Here is a 20,464-nt window from a genome sequence, read left to right as displayed (position 1 = left end):
TCAGAGAAGAGGTGTCCCGGCACGTTCTCACTACCCCCACCCCCAGAGAAGAGGTGTCCCAGGACGTTCTCACTACCCCCACCCTCAGAGAAGAGGTGTCCCGGCACGTTCTCACTACCCCCATCCTCAGAGAAGAGGTGTCCCGGCACGTTCTCACTACCCCCATCCTCAGAGAAGAGGTGTCCCGGCACGTTCTCTCTACCCCCATCCTCAGAGAAGATGTGTCCCGGCACGTTCTCACCACCCTCAGAGAAGGTGTCCCGGCACGTTCTCACTACCCCCACCCCCAGAGAAGAGGTGTCCCGGCACGTTCTCACTACCCCCATCCTCAGAGAAGAGGTGTCCCGGCACGTTCTCACTACCCCCATCCTCAGAGAAGAGGTGTCCCGGCACGTTCTCACTACCCCCACCCCCAGAGAAGAGGTGTCCCGGCACGTTCTCACTACCCCCAGAGAAGAGGTGTCCCGGCACGTTCTCACTACCCCCACCCCCAGAGAAGAGGTGTCCCGGCACGTTCTCACTACCCCCAGAGAAGAGGTGTCCCGGCACGTTCTCACTACCCCCATCCTCAGAGAAGAGGTGTCCCGGCACGTTCTCACTACCCCTGTTATATCCTCTGTGTTGTGAGGGACACAAGACTCTGGTCTGGTACAATGGATGTTTATTCAGTACAGGCTGTACACTGCAACATGCATCTCAGGACATTCCAGGTTATCTCTGCTTTCTACATGTGGTCTCTCTAAGATGGCTACTATGCCCCTTGACCCTTGTCATCACTGCTGGGTGGGGCCAGCCTTAAAGTGCCAGTACATGTGGAACCCTTCAGGTATAACACCTTCCATCCATCCCTAAAAAAAAAAACAAAAAAAAAAAACAACAAAACAATAACAGGCACAAAACATGAACTGATAACTGTCCAATAACAGTCCTCCAAACACAGGAGAATTATGGGACTTCAAGCTTCCAGGAACCGTTGCGGGGTTAATATGTCATCGGATCACTTCCGTCGGCCCCGTCGAAAGTCTCGTAACCGCTCTTGCAACTGAAACCGGTCAGGAGGGCGACAGTATCGTTGAGGCCGGGCATCCAGCGATTCGGGACCGGAGGATACTGGGCTGGCCGGAATGGGTACCGGCGGGGCCAAGAAGGGATCCCCCAGCTCAGAGGGTAAACAGACCTCCGGACCAGAGCTGGAGGGCTCTGTTGGAGACGAGTTCAAAAGTTCAGAGTCCCGACAATCATCAGTCTCTGTGCATCCTGATTCACTGGGAGCAGATCCTTGAGACACTGGTGGTTCAGCCGGGATCAGGGATTCGGGCAGTTGAGAACGAGGACGCAGTTGGTCCGCATGACGTCTGCAAATGGAACCATCTTCCAGGCGGACCTTGTACATCTTGGGTCCCAAGGTCTCTGCAATGCAGCAGGAAGCCAACGGGTGTTGGAAGCCCCATAAGATCGGGCCCATACCTTTTGTTGGGCTGTGAATCGGGGGAGCTCATTGTGTTTGACCATCTTGTCTTGGGACTGTAGTACATGTTCCTGGACTGTTTGAGGGCGGAGCATATCCAAAACAGTCCATGGCTGCCGCCCCAGAAGGAGTTCTGCTGGAGTTTTCCCAGTGGTTGCATGTGGTGTGTTTCTGTAAGCAGAAAGGAAGGAGTTCAGCTGCTGGGGTGACAGGGAATGTTGTTTACTTGCAGCCACTGTAGCTTTGAAATAGCGTTTGAAAGTCTGCACAAACCGCTCTGCTTGACCATTTGTAGCCGGGTGGTAAGGTGCGGTCAACTTGTGCTTGATGTTGTGGGCAGTCAGGAAATGCTGAAACTCCTGACTGGTGAATTGTGCACCGTTGTCTGTGACGATTTCTCTGGGGTATCCAAACGTAGCAGCGAGATTTAACAGTATGGAAACCGTTGCCTTAGTCGTTGGCTGAGTAACAGGAATGACCTCAGGCCACTTTGAATGGGCGTCCACTATGATCAAGAAGGTGTGTCCTCTGATCGGGCCTGCAAAGTCCAAGTGTAGGCGAAACCAAGGAACCGTGGGCCAAGTCCAGGGCTGGACGCACCCTCGAGGAGGGTCTCTTGCCGTTTGTGCACATCCAGCACAAGCATTCACATATGTTGTGATATCTGAGTCTAGGTTTGGCCACCACACATAGCCTCTGGCCTTTTGTTTCATACGTGTGCTCCCGGGATGACCAGTATGTAGCAAGTCCAGAATGTGTCTCCGGAGGGTCTGTGGAATGATCACTCGGTCTCCCCATAAAACACAGTTGCCAGCCACAGTTAATTCCATACGCCTACGGAAATAAGGTTCATACTCCTGTGTGACAGTTGCAGGCCAACCGGACCGTACCCAGGAGAGTATTGTTTTCAGAAAGGTATCCTTGTTTGTATGGGCTGCTATCTCCCCAGAAGACAAGAAGGACAGGCTGGTGTAACGACAACTCTTGACCGGTGGAGAAGAGTCCATGGACCTCCCTGTCAGTCGGGACATAGCGTCCGCATTAGCATTGGCATCATGACCACGATACTGAATTTTGTAGCTGTATGCCCCCAAGAATAGGGCATAGCGTTGGAGGCGGGCCGCAGTAGTCTGGGAGATGCCTTTGTCAGGGCTAAAGATCTGAAGGAGTGGTTTATGGTCCGTCAGTATGGTGAATTCCCTACCATACAGGTAAAGATGAAACTTCTTAATTGCCCATATCAGCGCAAGAGCCTCTTTGTCAATGTGTGAGTAATTGCTTTCTGCTTTTGTCAAAGACCTGGAGGCAAATGCCACTGGTTTTTCTGACCCATCTGGTAAGATGTGAGATAGTACCGCCCCCAGACCATAGGGTGAGGCATCACAAGCCAAGGTGAGAGGCTTCTGGAGGTCATAGTGCACGAGCATGCGTGACGCAAACAGCTTCCGCTTAGAAACTTCAAAAGCACGTTGGCATGCAGCCCACCAGTCCCATCTGGAGTGTTTCTCCAAAAGCTTGTTCAACGGAAACAAGGTGTGTGCCAGATCTGGCAGGAATTTGTGGTAATAGTTCAGCAAGCCAAGGTATGATCGCAGCTGCTGGACGTTGGTTGGGGCTGGAGCTTTGACTAAAGCATCAACCTTGGCTTCCGTGGTGTGTATACCTTCTGCATCCACAAGGTGGCCACAAAACTCCAATTTAGGCACCATGAATTGGCATTTTGCTAAGTTCACTTTCAGACCCTGTTCTTGGAGTCTCGCCAACACAAGCTCCACATTCTGCTTGTGTTCCTGGTCGGTCCGTCCTGTAATGAGCATGTCATCTAGCAGGCACTGAGTGAAAGGAATGTCCGCCAAAATCTCGTCCATTTTTCGTTGCCAAATGGCTGGGGCAGAGGCTACCCCAAACACCATCCGATTATATTGATACAGTCCCTTGTGGGTGTTGATGGTCAGAAACTTGCGGGAAGAAGGATGGACCTCAAACTGTAAATATGCTTGTTTGAGATCAAGCTTGGTGAACTTTTGACCTCCTGTAAGAGAGGCAAAAATGTCATCTACTCTGGGTAGGGGATACTGGTCTATTTCCAGTTGAGAGTTCAGTGCCATGCGGAAATCGCCACAAATGCGCAAGTCCCCATTCGATTTCTTTACCGGTACAACTGGTGATGCCCACTCGCTGTGCTCTACCTTTGAGATGACACCTTGTTCCTCCAGCCGACTTAGTTCTGCTTCCACACCTGCTCGGAGTGCGAAAGGTACTGTCCGAGCTTTGAAGAACTTAGGCTGAGCGTTGGGTTTCAGCTTGAGTCTCACACAGTCATGCTTTATTTTTCCCAACTGGTCATCAAAAATATTTGGGAACCGCTGCTTCAGGGACACCACCCATCCCTCATTATCTCCTAATGGAATGGTAACGGTGTTACAGGGACTTATGGCGATGTCTGGCATACCAAAGTGAGCAATCCAGTCTCTCCCAAAGAGAGGGGGTCCCCCATTTTCTAGGATATATAATGGCAGTCTCTTTGTCTGACCCTTGTACAATACCTTTACTTTTGCGTAACCCAGTGGGTGGAGTATCTGTTTTGAGTATGTCTGCAGTTTGATTGGTGTTGGGCGGACAGTTTTTCGGGTCTGAAGTTGTCTCCATTGTTTCTGGGTGATAACTGAAACTGCTGCTCCTGTGTCTACATCCATCCTGAGTTTCTTTCCCTCAATGGTTACATCTATAGTCATTGCGGAGGGTGCTGAATGCATATGATGTATGTCTAACCTGTGGAGCATTTCCTCATCCTCTGACTCAGATGATGATGTATATCTTCCCACCATATATGTCTTAGTCTTGGGGTTCAGAGGTTGTTTATCTCGCACCTTTTTGCTACGGCAAACTCGTTTCAGATGGCCGGTCCTACCGCAATTATGACAGGTCTGATCCTTAAACCGGCAGACTTTGTAATCATGGTCTGTATTCCCACATCGGTAGCAAGCTGACTCCCGGCTTGGTGGGGGTCTGTATTCCCACAACGGTAGCAAGCTGACTCCCGGCTTGGTGGGGGTCTGTATTCCCACAATGGTAGCAAGCTGACTCCCGGCTTGGTGGGGGTCTGTATTCCCAGTTTGCAGCAGTTGGCTTGACTGCTGTCCTGAAAACTTCCTGCTTCACCTCTTCCCTTCTGCTCTGGGGGTTCAATTCCTCTGTATCTTTCACAGCCATTTCCATCACTGAAGCTATCTCAATTGCCTTTATAAGGGTAAGGTCTTTTTCTGATAACAGTCTCTTTTGTGTTGACTCACAATTCAGTCCCATGACAAACTTATCTCTCAGTGCAGTAGGTAGGTAGTCCCCAAAAGAACAGGTCGAGGCTAGTCTGCGAAGGGCGAGCACATAAACTTTAATCTCTTCACCTGTCTGCTGCTGCCTCTGATAGAAGCGAAATCTTTCTGCAATCTCTAATGGTTTAGGCTGGAAGTGATCCTCTAGCAGTGTCAGCAGCTCTGCCAATGTCTTAGCTGCTGGTTTTACAGGGGAAAGCAGATCCCTGAGAGTGTCATATGTCTTGGCCCCAACCACTGTCAGAAACACTGCTACTTGCCTGTTGTCTGGGATGGCATTTGCACTGAAATACTGTTCCAGTCTCTCAACCCAGGAACTCCAGGATGTCTGTTCTCCATCAAACTCACTTAATGTCCCGATTAATGACATTTTCCTGCTGGGATCTGTGATTGCTTTTATCCAGGTGACAATCCACAATGTCTTTGTCTCTCTCTCTCAGACTGATAGACACTTTGTAAATCCCATCCTCGTCGCCACTGTTATATCCTCTGTGTTGTGAGGGACACAAGACTCTGGGCTGGTACAATGGATGTTTATTCAGTACAGGAGGTACACTGGAACATGCATCTCAGGACATTCCAGGTTATCTCTGCTTTCTACATGTGGTCTCTCTAAGATGGCTACTATGCCCCTTGACCCTTGTCATCACTGCTGGGTGGGGCCAGCCTTAAAGTGCCAGTACATGTGGAACCCTTCAGGTATAACAACCCCCATCTTCAGAGAAGAGGTGTCCCGGCACGTTCTCACTACCCCCATCCTCAGAGAAGATGTGTCCCGGCACGTTCTCACCACCCTCAGAGAAGGTGTCCCGGCACGTTCTCACTACCCCCACCCCCAGAGAAGAGGTGTCCCGGCACGTTCTCACTACCCCCACCCTCAGAGAAGAGGTGTCCCGGCACGTTCTCACTACCCCCACCCCCAGAGAAGAGGTGTCCCGGCACGTTCTCACTACCCCCATCCTCAGAGAAGAGGTGTCCCGGCACGTTCTCACTACCCCCACCCCCAGAGAAGAGGTGTCCCGGCACGTTCTCTCTACCCCCATCCTCAGAGAAGAGGTGTCCCGGCACGTTCTCACTACCCCCACCCCCAGAGAAGAGGTGTCCCGGCACATTCTCACTACCCCCACCCCCAGAGAAGAGGTGTCCCGGCACGTTCTCACTACCCCCACCCCCAGAGAAGAGGTGTCCCGGCACGTTCTCACTACCCCCATCCTCAGAGAAGAGGTGTCCCGGCACGTTCTCACTACCCCCATCCTCAGACAAGAGGTGTCCCGGGACGTTCTCACTACCCCCACCCCCAGAGAAGAGGTGTCCCAGGACGTTCTCTCTACCCCCATCCCCAGACAAGAGGTGTCCCGGCACGTTCTCACTACCCCCACCCCCAGAGAAGAGGTGTCCCGGCACGTTCTCACCACCCCCACCCCCAGAGAAGAGGTGTCCCGGCACGTTCTCACTACCCCCATCCCCAGAGAAGAGGTGTCCCGGCACGTTCTCACTACCCCCACCCTCAGAGAAGAGGTGTCCCGGCACGTTCTCTCTACCCCCACCCCCAGAGAAGAGGTGTCCCGGCACGTTCTCACTACCCCCACCCCCAGAGAAGAGGTGTCCAGGCACGTTCTCACTACCCCCACCCCCAGAGAAGGTGTGTCCCGGGACGTTCTCACCACCCCCAGAGAAGAGGTGTCCCGGCACGTTCTCACTACCCCCACCCCCAGAGAAGAGGTGTCCCGGCACGTTTTCACTACCCCCACCCCCAGAGAAGAGGTGTCCCGGCACGTTCTCACTACCCCCATCCTCAGAGAAGAGGTGTCCCGGCACGTTCTCTCTACCCCCATCCCCAGAGAAGAGGTGTCCCAGGACGTTCTCACTACCCCCATCCTCAGAGAAGAGGTGTCCCGGCACGTTCTCACTACCCCCATCCTCAGAGAAGAGGTGTCCCGGCACGTTCTCACTACCCCCATCCTCAGAGAAGAGGTGTCCCGGCACGTTCTCACTACCCCCACCCCCAGAGAAGAGGTGTCCCGGCACGTTCTCACTACCCCCACCCCCAGAGAAGAGGTGTCCCGGCACGTTCTCTCTACCTCCACCCCCAGAGAAGAGGTGTCCCGGCACGTTCTCTCTACCTCCACCCCCAGAGAAGAGGTGTCCCGGCACGTTCTCACTACCTCCACCCCCAGAGAAGAGGTGTCCCGGCACGTTCTCACTACCCCCACCCCCAGAGGAGAGGTGTCCCAGTATAGGGCCCACCTCACCCTCAGAGAAGAGGTGTCCTGGCACGTTCTCACTACCCCCATCCTCAGAGAAGAGGTGTCCCGACACGTTCTCGCTACCCCCCACCCCCAGACAAGAGGTGTCCCAGTATAGGGCCCACCTCACCCCCAGAGAAGAGGTGTCCCGGCACGTTCTCACTACCCCCACCCCCAGACAAGAGGTGTCCCGGCACGTTCTCACTACCCCCATCCCCAGACAAGAGGTGTCCCGGCACGTTCTCACTACCCCCATCCCCAGACAAGAGGTGTCCCGGCACGTTCTCACTACCCCCATCCCCAGAGAAGAGGTGTCCCGGCACGTTCTCACCACCCCCAGAGAAGAGGTGTCCCGGCACGTTCTCACCACCCCCAGAGAAGAGGTGTCCCGGCACGTTCTCACTACCCCCAGAGAAGAGGTTGTCCCGGCACGTTCTCACCACCCCCAGAGAAGAGGTGTCCCGTCACGTTCTCACTACCCCCACCCCCAGACAAGAGGTGTCCCGGCACGTTCTCACTACCCTCAGAGAAGAGGTGTCCCGGCACGTTCTCACTACCCCCATCCTCAGAGAAGAGGTGTCCCGGCACGTTCTCACTACCCCCATCCTCAGAGAAGAGGTGTCCCGGCACGTTCTCACTACCCCCACCCCCAGAGAAGAGGTGTCCCGGCACGTTCTCACTACCCCCACCCCCAGAGAAGAGGTGTCCCGGCACGTTCTCTCTACCTCCACCCCCAGAGAAGAGGTGTCCCGGCACGTTCTCTCTACCTCCACCCCCAGAGAAGAGGTGTCCCGGCACGTTCTCACTACCTCCACCCCCAGAGAAGAGGTGTCCCGGCACGTTCTCACTACCCCCACCCCCAGAGGAGAGGTGTCCCAGTATAGGGCCCACCTCACCCTCAGAGAAGAGGTGTCCTGGCACGTTCTCACTACCCCCATCCTCAGAGAAGAGGTGTCCCGACACGTTCTCGCTACCCCCACCCCCAGACAAGAGGTGTCCCAGTATAGGGCCCACCTCACCCCCAGAGAAGAGGTGTCCCGGCACGTTCTCACTACCCCCATCCCCAGACAAGAGGTGTCCCGGCACGTTCTCACTACCCCCATCCCCAGACAAGAGGTGTCCCGGCACGTTCTCACTACCCCCATCCCCAGACAAGAGGTGTCCCGGCACGTTCTCACTACCCCCATCCCCAGAGAAGAGGTGTCCCGGCACGTTCTCACCACCCCCAGAGAAGAGGTGTCCCGGCACGTTCTCACCACCCCCAGAGAAGAGGTGTCCCGGCACGTTCTCACTACCCCCAGAGAAGAGGTTGTCCCGGCACGTTCTCACCACCCCCAGAGAAGAGGTGTCCCGTCACGTTCTCACTACCCCCACCCCCAGACAAGAGGTGTCCCGGCACGTTCTCACTACCCCCAGAGAAGAGGTGTCCCGGCACGTTCTCACTACCCCCATCCTCAGAGAAGAGGTGTCCCGGAACGTTCTCTCTACCCCCCACCCCCAGAGAAGAGGTGTCCCGGCACGTTCTCACTACCCCCATCCTCAGCGAAGAGGTGTCCCGGCACGTTCTCACTACCCCCATCCTCAGCAAAGAGGTGTCCCGGCACGTTCTCTCTACCCCCATCCTCAGAGAAGAGGTGTCCCGGCACGTTCTCTCTACCCCCATCCTCAGAGAAGAGGTGTCCCGGCACGTTCTCACTACCCCCATCCTCAGAGAAGAGGTGTCCCGGAACGTTCTCTCTACCCCCCACCCCCAGAGAAGAGGTGTCCCGGCACGTTCTCTCTACCCCCATCCTCAGAGAAGAGGTGTCCCAGGACGTTCTCACTACCCCCATCCTCAGAGAAGAGGTGTCCCGGCACGTTCTCTCTCGCTCGCTCTTTCTCTTGCTCGTGCTCTCTCGCTCTCCTGGTGACATTGTGCTGTGCATGTAGAACATTCGGTAGAATCCGGTGATGATTTGTTTTCTGATTCTTTGCTCTGTTCTCTGTTTTTAGGGTAAAATCTCCAAACCTGAGGAGTCGGGGAGGATAATTCGGCTGTTATCGGAGTTCCAATCCATAAACAAGGACTTCATTTCCACCAACCTGGAGTACCTCCTGCCACTACCGCTGCGTGTCAGAGAACCACAAGTCCCTGCCCCCTGTGAGGTCATAGAACCGGCCCCACCCACCGAGGATGACAACATAAAGATGTCGGCACAGATGAAGCGGAGGAGGAAGTTGGCGTTGCTCGATGACAGCGACTTGTTTGATAATGAATCCAATTCTCTGGATGAGAAGCCTCCTGATAAGAAGAATATTGATGAAGCGGAGGAGGACAGCCGATCCAATATGGATGGAGAGTCGGGGAGAGCGGCCCCCCATAATGCCCCTCTACGTAGGACACTGACCGGGGCAGAACTGAAATCCTCCAGCCTGGTCTTCACCTGCCTGGACTCTCTGGCCGCCTTTGCTGACAATCTCTCCTATCTGGACTGCTGTACATGTCCGGCTGCTGGCCAGGAGGAAGCCTGCAATCTCAACTGGACAGAGAGTAGGCTAAGGCATGGCCTTTGTGATAGCCTGAGGATAGAGACGGGGGATGGTATGATCGCACAGAGTGCGGGGGAGATCAGAGCGCACATAGAAGGCCTTGCTTTTCACAAGTGCTCCTCTCATCTCACTAAAGCCTTGGACACCTCCCTGGAGAAGTGCAGACAGGCTGGACGGGACCCAACGGAGGAGCTCACCCTTCATGTGTCCAAATCTCGGGAGGAGGTGTACTTCGGTCATCCCTTCACCACTACAAAGTAAGTGTTCCCTGTACATGTCTGGGGTCCGGGTGGGGAACTCTGATCTCCATGTGAGTGGACGATACCTCTAAAACAGGCGGCTCAAACTGGTGGCCCTCCAGCTGTTGCGAAACTACAAGTCCCATCATGCCTGTGACTTGTAGTTTCACAACAGCTGGAGGTCCACCAGTTTGAGACGCCTGCTCTACAATATGCACTGATCTCTTACACCTTCATTAGATTTCAGAAGATGTCTGACAAATCCTAAGGCCGGTGTCCTGTCAGAAAGCCGCTATCCATCAGAAAGTGCAACCCAAGTTGCGGCCAGCTTGGTACACCCACACTAAGCCAAAGTCTGAAGTCGGACATGTTTCTCTTTCGTTCATAGACGGACACAGCCTTCATTGACCTTAGGGTTATGCTTCTTCCTACCAGGAGATTTAGGCAGAATTCTACAGCACTTAAGGTGTTAAAAACTTTCCTTCATGCTGCTCCTCCCAGGGGGCGTGGCTCCCCCAGGCATAACCCACACCCTGCTTTAGCAGCCTCAGTTTGTTTTCTGCCTAACGACAGGAGGTCAAGGCTATCTCTGGAGTTCCTGGACTCTGGAGTTTTTTTCTGGCGATTTTTCTCGCTTTTTTTTATTATTTTGTTCCTGCATTTTTGAATCCTGCGATTCTTCTATCAACAGCCGACTGGGTGACAGGCTGGGTCCTCGACTCTTGTAGTCCCCCCAGGTTCGGCCTTCGAGCGTGTGCCGGCCCTCAGCTCAGCTTTGGGACGTCCACGACAGGCCCCATTGCTCCAGGGGCGGCCGGGGAACTTTGGTTCTAGGGCACACATATGACCGGTCTCTATGGCTTTGTCACAGTGTGTCTGGCCGACAGCCATGCCGTTTACGGACGTTGGTTCTGTCTGGGATACCTCCAGCCGGGTAGTCGCAGGACAGGTAAGTAGTGGCCCCTTACTCAGGTAAGTGGTCTGGCTGGTGGTTTCCCTGGGGAGGTCGACTGAGGGTCCGCCCTGCTTTCCTCTCTCCCCTTCCTCTCCCTCCTTCCCCTGACTGGGTAGTGGCTGTGAAGGGGGGCCTCCTGGGTTTTCTTTGTTACCACCGGGGCCCGTGTGTTGTTAGGGGGACTGTGTTGTTACTCTGGGGGGTGCTGCTGTGTGCTGCTGTGTTCTATGAGGTAATTTTTACCTCAGACAGCGGCCGTCTTGGAAATCTCCTTGGTAACGCTGTGATTCTTTTCTGAGGTAACAAAGCAGTCAGGGCTGCTGTGTTCTATGAGGTAATTTTTACCTCAGACAGCGGCCGTCTTGGAAATCTCCTTGGTAACGCTGTGATTCTTTTCTGAGGTAACAAAGCAGTCAGGGCTGCTGTGTTCTATGAGGTAATTTTTACCTCAGACAGCGGCCGTCTTGGAAATCTCCTTGGTAACGCTGTGATTCTTTTCTGAGGTAACAGACAAAGCAGTCAGTGCTGCTGTGTTCTATGAGGTAATTTTTACCTCAGACAGCGGCCGTCTTGGAAATCTCCTTGGTAACGCTGTGATTCTTTTCTGAGGTAACAAAGCAGTCAGTGCTGCTGTGTTCTATGAGGTAATTTTTACCTCAGATGGTGGCCATCTTGGAAATCTCCTTGGTAACGATGTGATTCTTCCCTGAGATGACTCGGCACAGCCTCTGGTCAGTTTTAGTGCTGTTACAGTTTTAGTGCTGTGAATCTTCCATGAGGTGAATACACATCACAGTCAGCACATCAGAGCACACCTGAGGTTTTTCAGCTCCCTCTGCAGCTGGGTGGGGTGGTGAATACCGGGGGCCCCCCATGCTCTGCAATAGCAGCAAGGAGGTGACCAGTGGGTTTTTTTTGTCCTGCCTTGCAGGGTGGGTGACTCAGCGCTGACACTATGGAACTCAAGCTATGCCTGAGTTAACCCTTACCGCCCCTCCCCCTGCCACATCTGTTATGTTGGCTGTCCTGGGTTTCTTGCCAGGTTTGAAGCAGCTAGTGCCCGGATGGGGGGTAAAAAAGCGCCCCCTCCCTGAAGCCTGCTTCTGGGGATGACACAGAATCGCTGTTTTTTTCTGGTTCTGTTATGTCAGAGGCTGCGGGTTTTAACCCTTATGGATAGTGAGGATGACTCTGCTGCAGTCAGTTGCTGGCAAGAATTTGTTGGAGCTCTTGTTTCTGCGGTGCGTGAGGCTCTAAAAATTGAGGATGTGGCGGAGACACCTCCGTGTCAGTACCAGCAGACTACCACGCATCGCTGAAGTGTTTCCTTGTGTTCCTTATTTGGACTATATGTTATACAAGGAATGGGATGCACCGCAAAAAGTTTGTCAAAAAACTTTGCAACCCGTTACCCCCTTGAGGGGGGTTTTTAAAAAAAAAAAAAAAGTAGGTCTCTCCTCCGCCAGTGGACCCCCCTGTGTCCAGACTGCGCAAGGCCACCACATTGCCTGTGGAAGGGGCTCCTGCATTTCAGGATCCCGCTGATAGGAGAGTGGAGGCCGTGGCCCGCTCCCTATTCACGGTGGTGGGTTCGGCGGTGAGGCCGGCTCTGGCCGGGGCCCTGGCAGGCCCCGACTAAAAGGGCGAAGCTCCTGCTGCAGGAGCTGGAAGAAGGACCTCTAAGGTGGCCTTGGTGATCACCGTTAAGGGTGAACGGTCCTTTTGGGTCTTCCCTGACTGGCATCATTGAGGATGCCACAGGTGGTAAGCGCATGCTGTTCCACGGTTTGGGAAGGGCTAGGGACCTCGCCCTGTGCAAGGACCCTCCTTGCCTACCTCCGAGCGTTTTTTCGCTCGCCCTGTGCGGTTGGGGGTAGGTCTACATGGTGCTTGAATCCCCGCTGCGGGGTAGCAGCGCACCGGATACCGCATGCCTAACAAGTCTGCGGACATACCTGCTTCCGCCTGAAGGTCTGCTCCCGCCCGTGTCTCGGGTGGGAGACTGGCTTCACATTGCGAAGTGTTTTCCTTGGGGTACAAGATTGAGTTTCTCTCTTGTCTGCCAAACAGGTTTTTTCCCTCCGGCTTCTGGCCTCCTCCGGTTCGCCGGTTGACTCCGTCAGGGGCTGTCCAGGATCTTCTGGTCAGGGGAGTGATTGTGCCAGTTCCCTCGTTGGAACGGTCTCGGGGTTTTACTCCATTCTGTTTGTGTCCCCATGGAGGATGGGGCCCGGTCGATCCTGGGCCTCAAGTCCCTCGTTTTGTTTTGTCAGGTTTTTCTGGCATCCTTGGATGTCATGAATGTGTACCTGCATATCCTCAAACCACCAGAGATTCTGTGCTTTGCGGTCGGGGGGGACCATTTTCAATGGTGTCCTTCCCATTCGGCGGGTTTTCGCCAAGGTGCTCGTACCGATACTGGCCCGGCTGTGACAGCGGGGGTTTGTTATCATGGGATGTCTGGACGACATTCTCCTACGAGCTTCTTCGAGCTCTGCATTGGTGGAGCCGTGTCTATCACGTGTCAGGCTCTCCGAGTGTTCGGCTGGTTTCTGGATTGTCCTGAAATCAGGGTTGATTCCGTCTCAGGGATACCTGAGACTGGTCCTGGATTCCTCCGGGGCGGGAGTGTTTTTCTCCTAGCGGAAAAACTTCAGACTCTGCTATCTGCTGTGCAGCAGTTGCCGACCCAGAAGCGGTCATCTCTGCGATTCTGCAGGAAGGTTCTGGGTCAGTTGGTAGCCTCTTTCGAGGCGGTTCCGTATGCCCAATTCCACGCCAGGGTACTACGGAGGGAACTGCTGTCACGATGGGACTAGCTTCCGTCATCTCTGGATTACTAGATTCAGTTGAGTCATCTGATCATGTCTCCCCTGGTATGGTGGCTGGCGTTTCCGGTGCTTCGGGCCGGAAAGTCATTTTTCTGCAGGCCACTGGACAGTGGTCACGACGGATGCCAGCCTCTCCGGTTGGGGAGGGGCGCTTGGGGCACCCAGTCAGCCCAGGGGCACTGGATTTAGGTGGAGTCCTGCCTACTGATCAACGTTCTGGAGCTCCGAGCAATCAAGCTTTGCCTTACCAGGTGGTCCCTGGATCTACAGGGCCGACCGGTCAGGATCCTGTCCGATAACACCACGTCCGTGGCGTAGGTTGATCATCAGGGAGGCACACGGAGTTCTGTTGCAGCGACGGGGGTCGCGCGCATCCTTTCGGTGGGCCGAAGGGTCCGTTCCGGCTCTATCGGCCGGGTACATTCCGGGAATACGGAATTGGCTAGCCGACTACCTAAGTCGCACTGCACTGGGCCAAGGAGAGTGGTCTCTCCACCCGCAGGTGTTTCGGGGTCTGTGCCGAAAGTGGGGCACTCCGGACGTGGACCTTCTAGCGTCCCGTCTCTATATCGGTAGGTGCCACGGTTCGTGGCCAGGTTTAAGGACCCGTGGGCGGACGCGTCAGGCGCGTTGGTGGCTCCTTGGGGTCGCTGTCGCCTACTTTACACCTTCCCTCCTCGGAAGCTTCTTCCTCGCCTGCTGCGCAGAGTAGAAGCTGTAGGGATTCTATCGGTCCTGATTGCCCCAGATTGGCCGCGTCGCTTCTGGTACGCGGACCAGGTGCGTCTGCTGGCAGACGCCCCCTAGCGTCTTCCCCTGGGAATTGATTTTCTGTTACAGGGTCCAATCTTCCACCCTGTTTCACAGCCACCGGCCTTAGCGGCGTGGCTGTTGAGAGCCAGGGGCTTAAGGACCGAGGCCTATTGGGCTCGGTGGTCTCTACCGTGCTGCCTGCACGGAGGTCTACCTCACGTAGGTTTTTTCCTCATACATGGAAGGCCTACTTCTCTGTGTGTGTGGGGAGATGAACTGGCACTCTCGTACATGCGTTGTGTACAGGATTCTGCTGTCTTTGCAGCAGGGAGTGGTTCAGGCTCTCGCCTTACGTACGGTTAGGAGCCAGATTTCTGCTCTGGCTGTTTTTACTTGCAGCGACCCTTGGCATAGCACTCCTGGGTGCGTGCATTGGGTCAGGGGGTCTGGCAGGTGGCCGCTCCGGTGCGCCCTCCATTACCCCCATGGGACTTGAATTTAGTCCTTTCAGTGCTTCGGGATGCTCCCTTTGAGGACATTCGGGAGGTTTTTTGTTTTATTGTCACAAAAGGTGATTTTATTTCTGGTAGCAATTACCTCGATCAGACGGGTGTCTGTCTGTTCTGGCGGCCTTGTCTTGCAAGGCTCCCTGCTTGGTCATCCGTAAGGATGAGGTGGTGCTGCGGCCGCAGCCGTTTTTCTCCCTAAGGTCGTTTCGGCTTTTCACTTGGATGTGGACATTGTTCTTCCATCCTTGTGTCCTCAGCCGAAGAACCCGAAGGAGGCCACTTTACATTCTTTGGATGTGGTTCGGGCCCTTCGAGTTTACTTGTCGGCGACAGCTCCGTTCCGGATGTCGGACTCGCTGTTCGTGTCTGTGTCCGGTCCCAGTAAGGGCCTGGCAGTTTCGTCGGCCACCATTTCCAGGTGGATCCGACGGATTGTGCTTCAGGCCTATGCCCTGAAGGGCGGGCGCCCCCCTTTCGGGTCATGGCGCATTCGACCAGGGCGATCGGGGCCTCTTGGGCTTCCGACACCAAGCCTCTGTGTTACTGGTGTGTAAGGCAGCGACCTGGTCGTCGGTCCACGCTTTTTCAAAGTTTTATATGGTGGATGTGAGTGCATCTTCGGATGCCTCCATTGGCCGCAGGGTGTTACAGGCGGCAGTTTAAGGTTGGAGTTCCTCCGTTGAGTAACTCCGGTTTTTGTTTGGGGTGTAACCTGTTTTTGCTGTGTTATTTTTCCCACCCCTCGAATTTTTTTGACACTGCTTGGGGACGTCCCTAAGGTCAATGAAGGCTGTGTCCGTCTATGAACGAAAGAGAAAAAAGGATTTTTGTACTCACCGTAAAATCCATTTCTCTGAGTTCATAGACGGACACAGCACCCACCCCTCCTTTGTTTGTACTGCTTGTTACGAACTGAGGCTGCTAAAGCAGGGTGTGGGTTATGCCTGGGGGAGCCACGCCCCCTGGGAGGAGCAGCATGAAGGAAAGTTTTTAACACCTTAAGTGCTGTAGAATTCTGCCTAAATCTCCTGGTAGGAAGAAGCATAACCCTAAGGTCAATGAAGGCTGTGTCCGTCTATGAACTCAGAGAAATGGATTTTACGGTGAGTACAAAAATCCTTTTTTTTACAACCGCCAAAGTCTTGCATGTCGCACTTATTTTCACCAGTGAACTCGGCTTGTATCGTGAAATGCAGGATTATGAAATCAGTCAAGCCTGTCTCGATGTTGAATCTTAAAAGCGGTGTCGGTGTTCTGTCAGATCAGCAGGCTTGCCGATGCTTTTAAAAGTCAACATCAAAGCCGTGTTACGGATTTCAGAGTACTGTATTGGACTATATAAGCGGAGTTTACCGGTAAAAATCGGTGTGAAATGCAAGACTCCGAAGATTGCCGCCCGTCGCACTTTCTCATGGGTAGCGGATTTCTGACAGGACACCGGCCATTAGGGGTGTTAATCAATGCATCGTGATTCGGCACCGCTGTGACCAAAATCGATGTTTGTATGACGTCACCCGCGCTGTGCCCTGCCACTCCAACCGGAGCCGAAATGAGCCGTGGGCGTTGGCCACAAAAGCAGCCGGAAGGCGCTGTGCCCTTCATTGATAAAAAAGAAGTTTAATGTGAATTAATCACCAAGTCAATAAGACCTACATAAACCATAATTAATTAAATGGCATACGTTGTTATTTGGGGGGAGGTTATGGGGACATTGTCCGCAGTCTCTGATCATCTCCTGTATTATGTCTGCAGTCTCTGATCATCTCCTGTACTATGTCTGCAGTCTCTGATCATCTCCTGTATCATGTCTGCAGTCTCTGATCATCTCCTGTATTATGTCTGCAGTCTCTGATCATCTCCTGTACTATGTCTGCAGTCTCTGATCATCTCCTGTATTATGTCTGCAGTCTCTGATCATCTCCTGTACTATGTCTGCAGTCTCTGACCATCTCCTGTACTATGTCTGCAGTGTCTGATCATCTCCTGTATTATGTCTGCAGTGTCTGATCATCTCCTGTACTATGTCTGCAGTCTCTGATCATCTCCTGTACTATGTCTGCAGTCTCTGATCATCTCCTGTACTATGTCTGCAGTCTCTGACCATCTCCTGTACTATGTCTGCAGTCTCTGATCATCTCCTGTACTATGTCTGCAGTCTCTGATCATCTCATGTACTATGTCTGCAGTCTCTGATCATCTCCTGTACTATGTCTGCAGTCTCTGACCATCTCCTGTACTATGTCTGCAGTCTCTGATCATCTCCTGTACTATGTCTGCAGTCTCTGACAATCTCTTGTACTATGTCTGCAGTCTCTGATCATCTCCTGTACTATGTCTGCAGTCTCTGACAATCTCTTGTACTATGTCTGCAGTCTCTGACCATCTCCTGTACTATGTCTGCAGTCTCTGACCATCTCCTGCATTATGTCTGCAGTCTCTGACCATCTCCTGTACTGGGATTAGCTGTAGGGCTAGCCGGAGCTGCATGACGTCTCTCCTGCGCGTGCATGGGGGAGCTGCTGGTCATGGCACAGGGCTCTGAAGAAACGGCACGGGTCAGTGTTCCCATCAGAGCGCATGTGCAGATGACATCATCAGCTGTGTATATAGTAAATATCTCCTAAAGGGTGCCCGTACCTGAGCCCGACATACCTGCGCACCACATACCTGAGCCCGACATACCTGCACACCCTGTACCTGAGCCCGACATACCTGCACACCCTGTACCTGAGCCTGACGTACCTGCTGGTGAATCACTATTGGTGGCGCTCTCACCCTCTCCATAGCTTGTCCATGTTTTCTGTTCTCCATAGTCATGTCTGTACAACGGCTGAATCCAGTTGCTTGTGTCATTGCAGCACGGCAGAGAGCCGGCTCTCCATAGTGAGGACCGTTCTATCCAACAAAGCGTTCGCCGCGCTCGGCAACAGACAAGTCAATGTGACGGAATATCTTCCCGCCCTGCGCAGCATTTGTCGCATCCAGAAGGCGAAGGAGGAGGGGAAGACAAAGCGCAGGTAAGGGTTTATCTGTAATAATTGATCACCTATAGCTGTGTATAGATCTCTGGGGGGACCCGTAGATGTGTATAGATCTCTGGGGGTGACCCGTAGATGTGTATAGATCTCTGGGGGGACCCGTAGATGTGTATAGATCTCTGGGGGGACCCCTAGATGTGTCTAGATCTCTGGGGGTGACCTGTAGATGTGTATAGATCTCTGGGGGTGACCTGTAGATGTGTATAGATCTCTGGGGGTGACCCGTAGATGTGTCTAGATCTCTGGGGGTGACCCGTAGATGTGTCTAGATCTCTGGGGGTGACCCGTAGATGTGTCTAGATCTCTGGGGGTGACCTGTAGATGTGTCTAGATCTCTGGGGTGATTTGTAAATGTGTCTAGATCTCTGGGGGTGACCTGTAGATGTGTCTAGATCTCTGGGGGTGACCTATAGATGTGTATAGATCTCTGGGGTGACCTGTAGATGTGTATAGATCTCTGGGGGTGACCTGTAGATGTGTCTAGATCTCTGGGGGTGACCTGTAGATGTGTATAGATTTCTGGGGTGACCTGTAGATGTGTATAGATCTCTGGGGGGACCTGTAGATGTGTATAGATCTCTGGGGTGACCTGTAGATGTGTATAGATTTCTGGGGTGACCTGTAGATGTGTATAGATCTCTGGGGGGACCTGTAGATGTGTATAGATCTCTGGGGTGACCTGTAGATGTGTATAGATTTCTGGGGTGACCTGTAGATGTGTATAGATCTCTGGGGGGACCTGTAGATGTGTATAGATCTCTGGGGGTGACCTGTAGATGTGTCTAGATCTCTGGGGGTGACCTGTAGATGTGTCTAGATCTCTGGGGGTGACCTGTAGATGTGTCTAGATCTCTGGGGGTGACCCGTAGATGTGTCTAGATCTCTGGGGGTGACCTGTAGATGTGTCTAGATCTCTGGGGTGATTTGTAAATGTGTATAGATCTCTGGGGGTGACCTGTAGATGTGTCTAGATCTCTGGGGGTGACCTGTAGATGTGTATAGATCTCTGGGGGTGACCTGTAGATGTGTCTAGATCTCTGGGGTGACCTGTAGATGTGTATAGATCTCTGGGGTGACCTGTAGATGTGTCTAGATCTCTGGGGTGACCTGTAGATGTGTCTAGATCTCTGGGGGTGACCTGTAGATGTGTCTAGATCTCTGGGGTGACCTGTAGCTGTGTCGAGATCTCTGGGGTGACCTGTAGATGTGTCTAGATCTCTGGGGGTGACCTGTAGATGTGTCTAGATCTCTGGGGGTGACCTGTAGATGTGTATAGATTTCTGGGGTGACCTGTAGATGTGTATAGATCTCTGGGGTGACCTGTAGACGTGTCTAGATCTCTGGGGGTGACCTGTAGATGTGTCTAGATCTCTGGGGTGACCCGTAGATGTGTCTAGATCTCTGGGGTGACCCGTAGATGTGTATAGATCTCTGGGGGGGACCTGTAGATGTGTATAGATCTCTGGGGGTGACCCGTAGATGTGTATAGAACTCTGGGGTGACCTGTAGATGTGTCTAGATCTCTGGGGTGACCTGTAGATGTGTCTAGATCTCTGGGGGTGACCTGTAGATGTGTCTAGATCTCTGGGGGGGACCTGTAGATGTGTCTAGATCTCTGGGGGGGACCTGTAGATGTGTCTAGATCTCTGGGGGGGACCTGTAGATGTGTCTAGATCTCTGGGGGGACCTGTAGATGTGTCTAGATCTCTGGGGGGGACCTGTAGATGTGTCTAGATCTCTGGGGGGGACCTGTAGATGTGTCTAGATCTCTGGGGGGGACCTGTAGATGTGTCTAGATCTCTGGGGGGGACCTGTAGATGTGTCTAGATCTCTGGGGTGACCCGTAGATGTGTCTAGATCTCTGGGGTGACCCGTAGATGTGTCTAGATCTCTGGGGGGGGACCTGTAGATGTGTCTAGATCTCTGGGGGGGGACCCGTAGATGTGTCTAGATCTCTGGGGGTGACCTGTAGATGTGTATAGATCTCTGGGGTGACCTGTAGATGTGTATAGATCTCTGGGGGTGACCTGTAGATGTGTCTAGATCTCTGGGGTGACCTGTAGATGTGTATAGATCTCTGGGGGGGACCTGTAGATGTGTATAGATCTCTGGGGGTGACCTGTAGATGTGTCTAGATCTCTGGGGGTGACCTGTAGATGTGTCTAGATCTCTGGGGGTGACCTGTAGATGTGTCTAGATCTCTGGGGGTGACCTGTAGATGTGTATAGATCTCTGGTGGGACCTGTAGATGTGTATAGATCTCTGGGGGTGACCTATAGATCTCTGGGGTGACCTGTAGATGTGTATAGAACTCTGGGGGGGGGGGGACTCATAGATGTGTATAGATCTCTGGGGGTGACCTGTAGCTGTGTATAGATCTCTGGGGGTGACCTGTAGATGTGTATAGATTTCTGGGGTGACCTGTAGATGTGTATTGATCTCTGGGGTGACCTGTAGATGTGTATAGATCTCTGGGGGTGACCTGTAGATGTGTATAGATCTCTGGGGGTGACCTGTAGCTGTGTATAGATCTCTGGGGGCACCTATAGCTGTGTATAGATCTC

The 20,464-nt window shown here is 53.3% G+C and overlaps 1 protein-coding gene across 1 annotated transcript in view; it reads left to right on the top strand.

The window, feature by feature from the left end:
• Positions 1 to 20,464, top strand: part of ATAD5 (ATPase family AAA domain containing 5) — a gene marked incomplete at its 5' end in the record, with an annotated part of 38,150 nt that overhangs the window by 16,419 nt on the left and 1,267 nt on the right. The window contains 2 exon segments of the mRNA XM_040331811.1: positions 9,039 to 9,832; positions 17,721 to 17,879. Coding sequence (XP_040187745.1) covers positions 9,039 to 9,832; positions 17,721 to 17,879 — 953 coding nt within the window.

Source organism: Rana temporaria, chromosome 12, assembly GCF_905171775.1.
Source record: "Rana temporaria chromosome 12, aRanTem1.1, whole genome shotgun sequence".
Taxonomy (NCBI): domain Eukaryota; kingdom Metazoa; phylum Chordata; class Amphibia; order Anura; family Ranidae; genus Rana; species Rana temporaria.
Note: the sequence above shows the minus strand (reverse complement) of the source record. Positions and strands in the feature narration are given on the sequence as shown.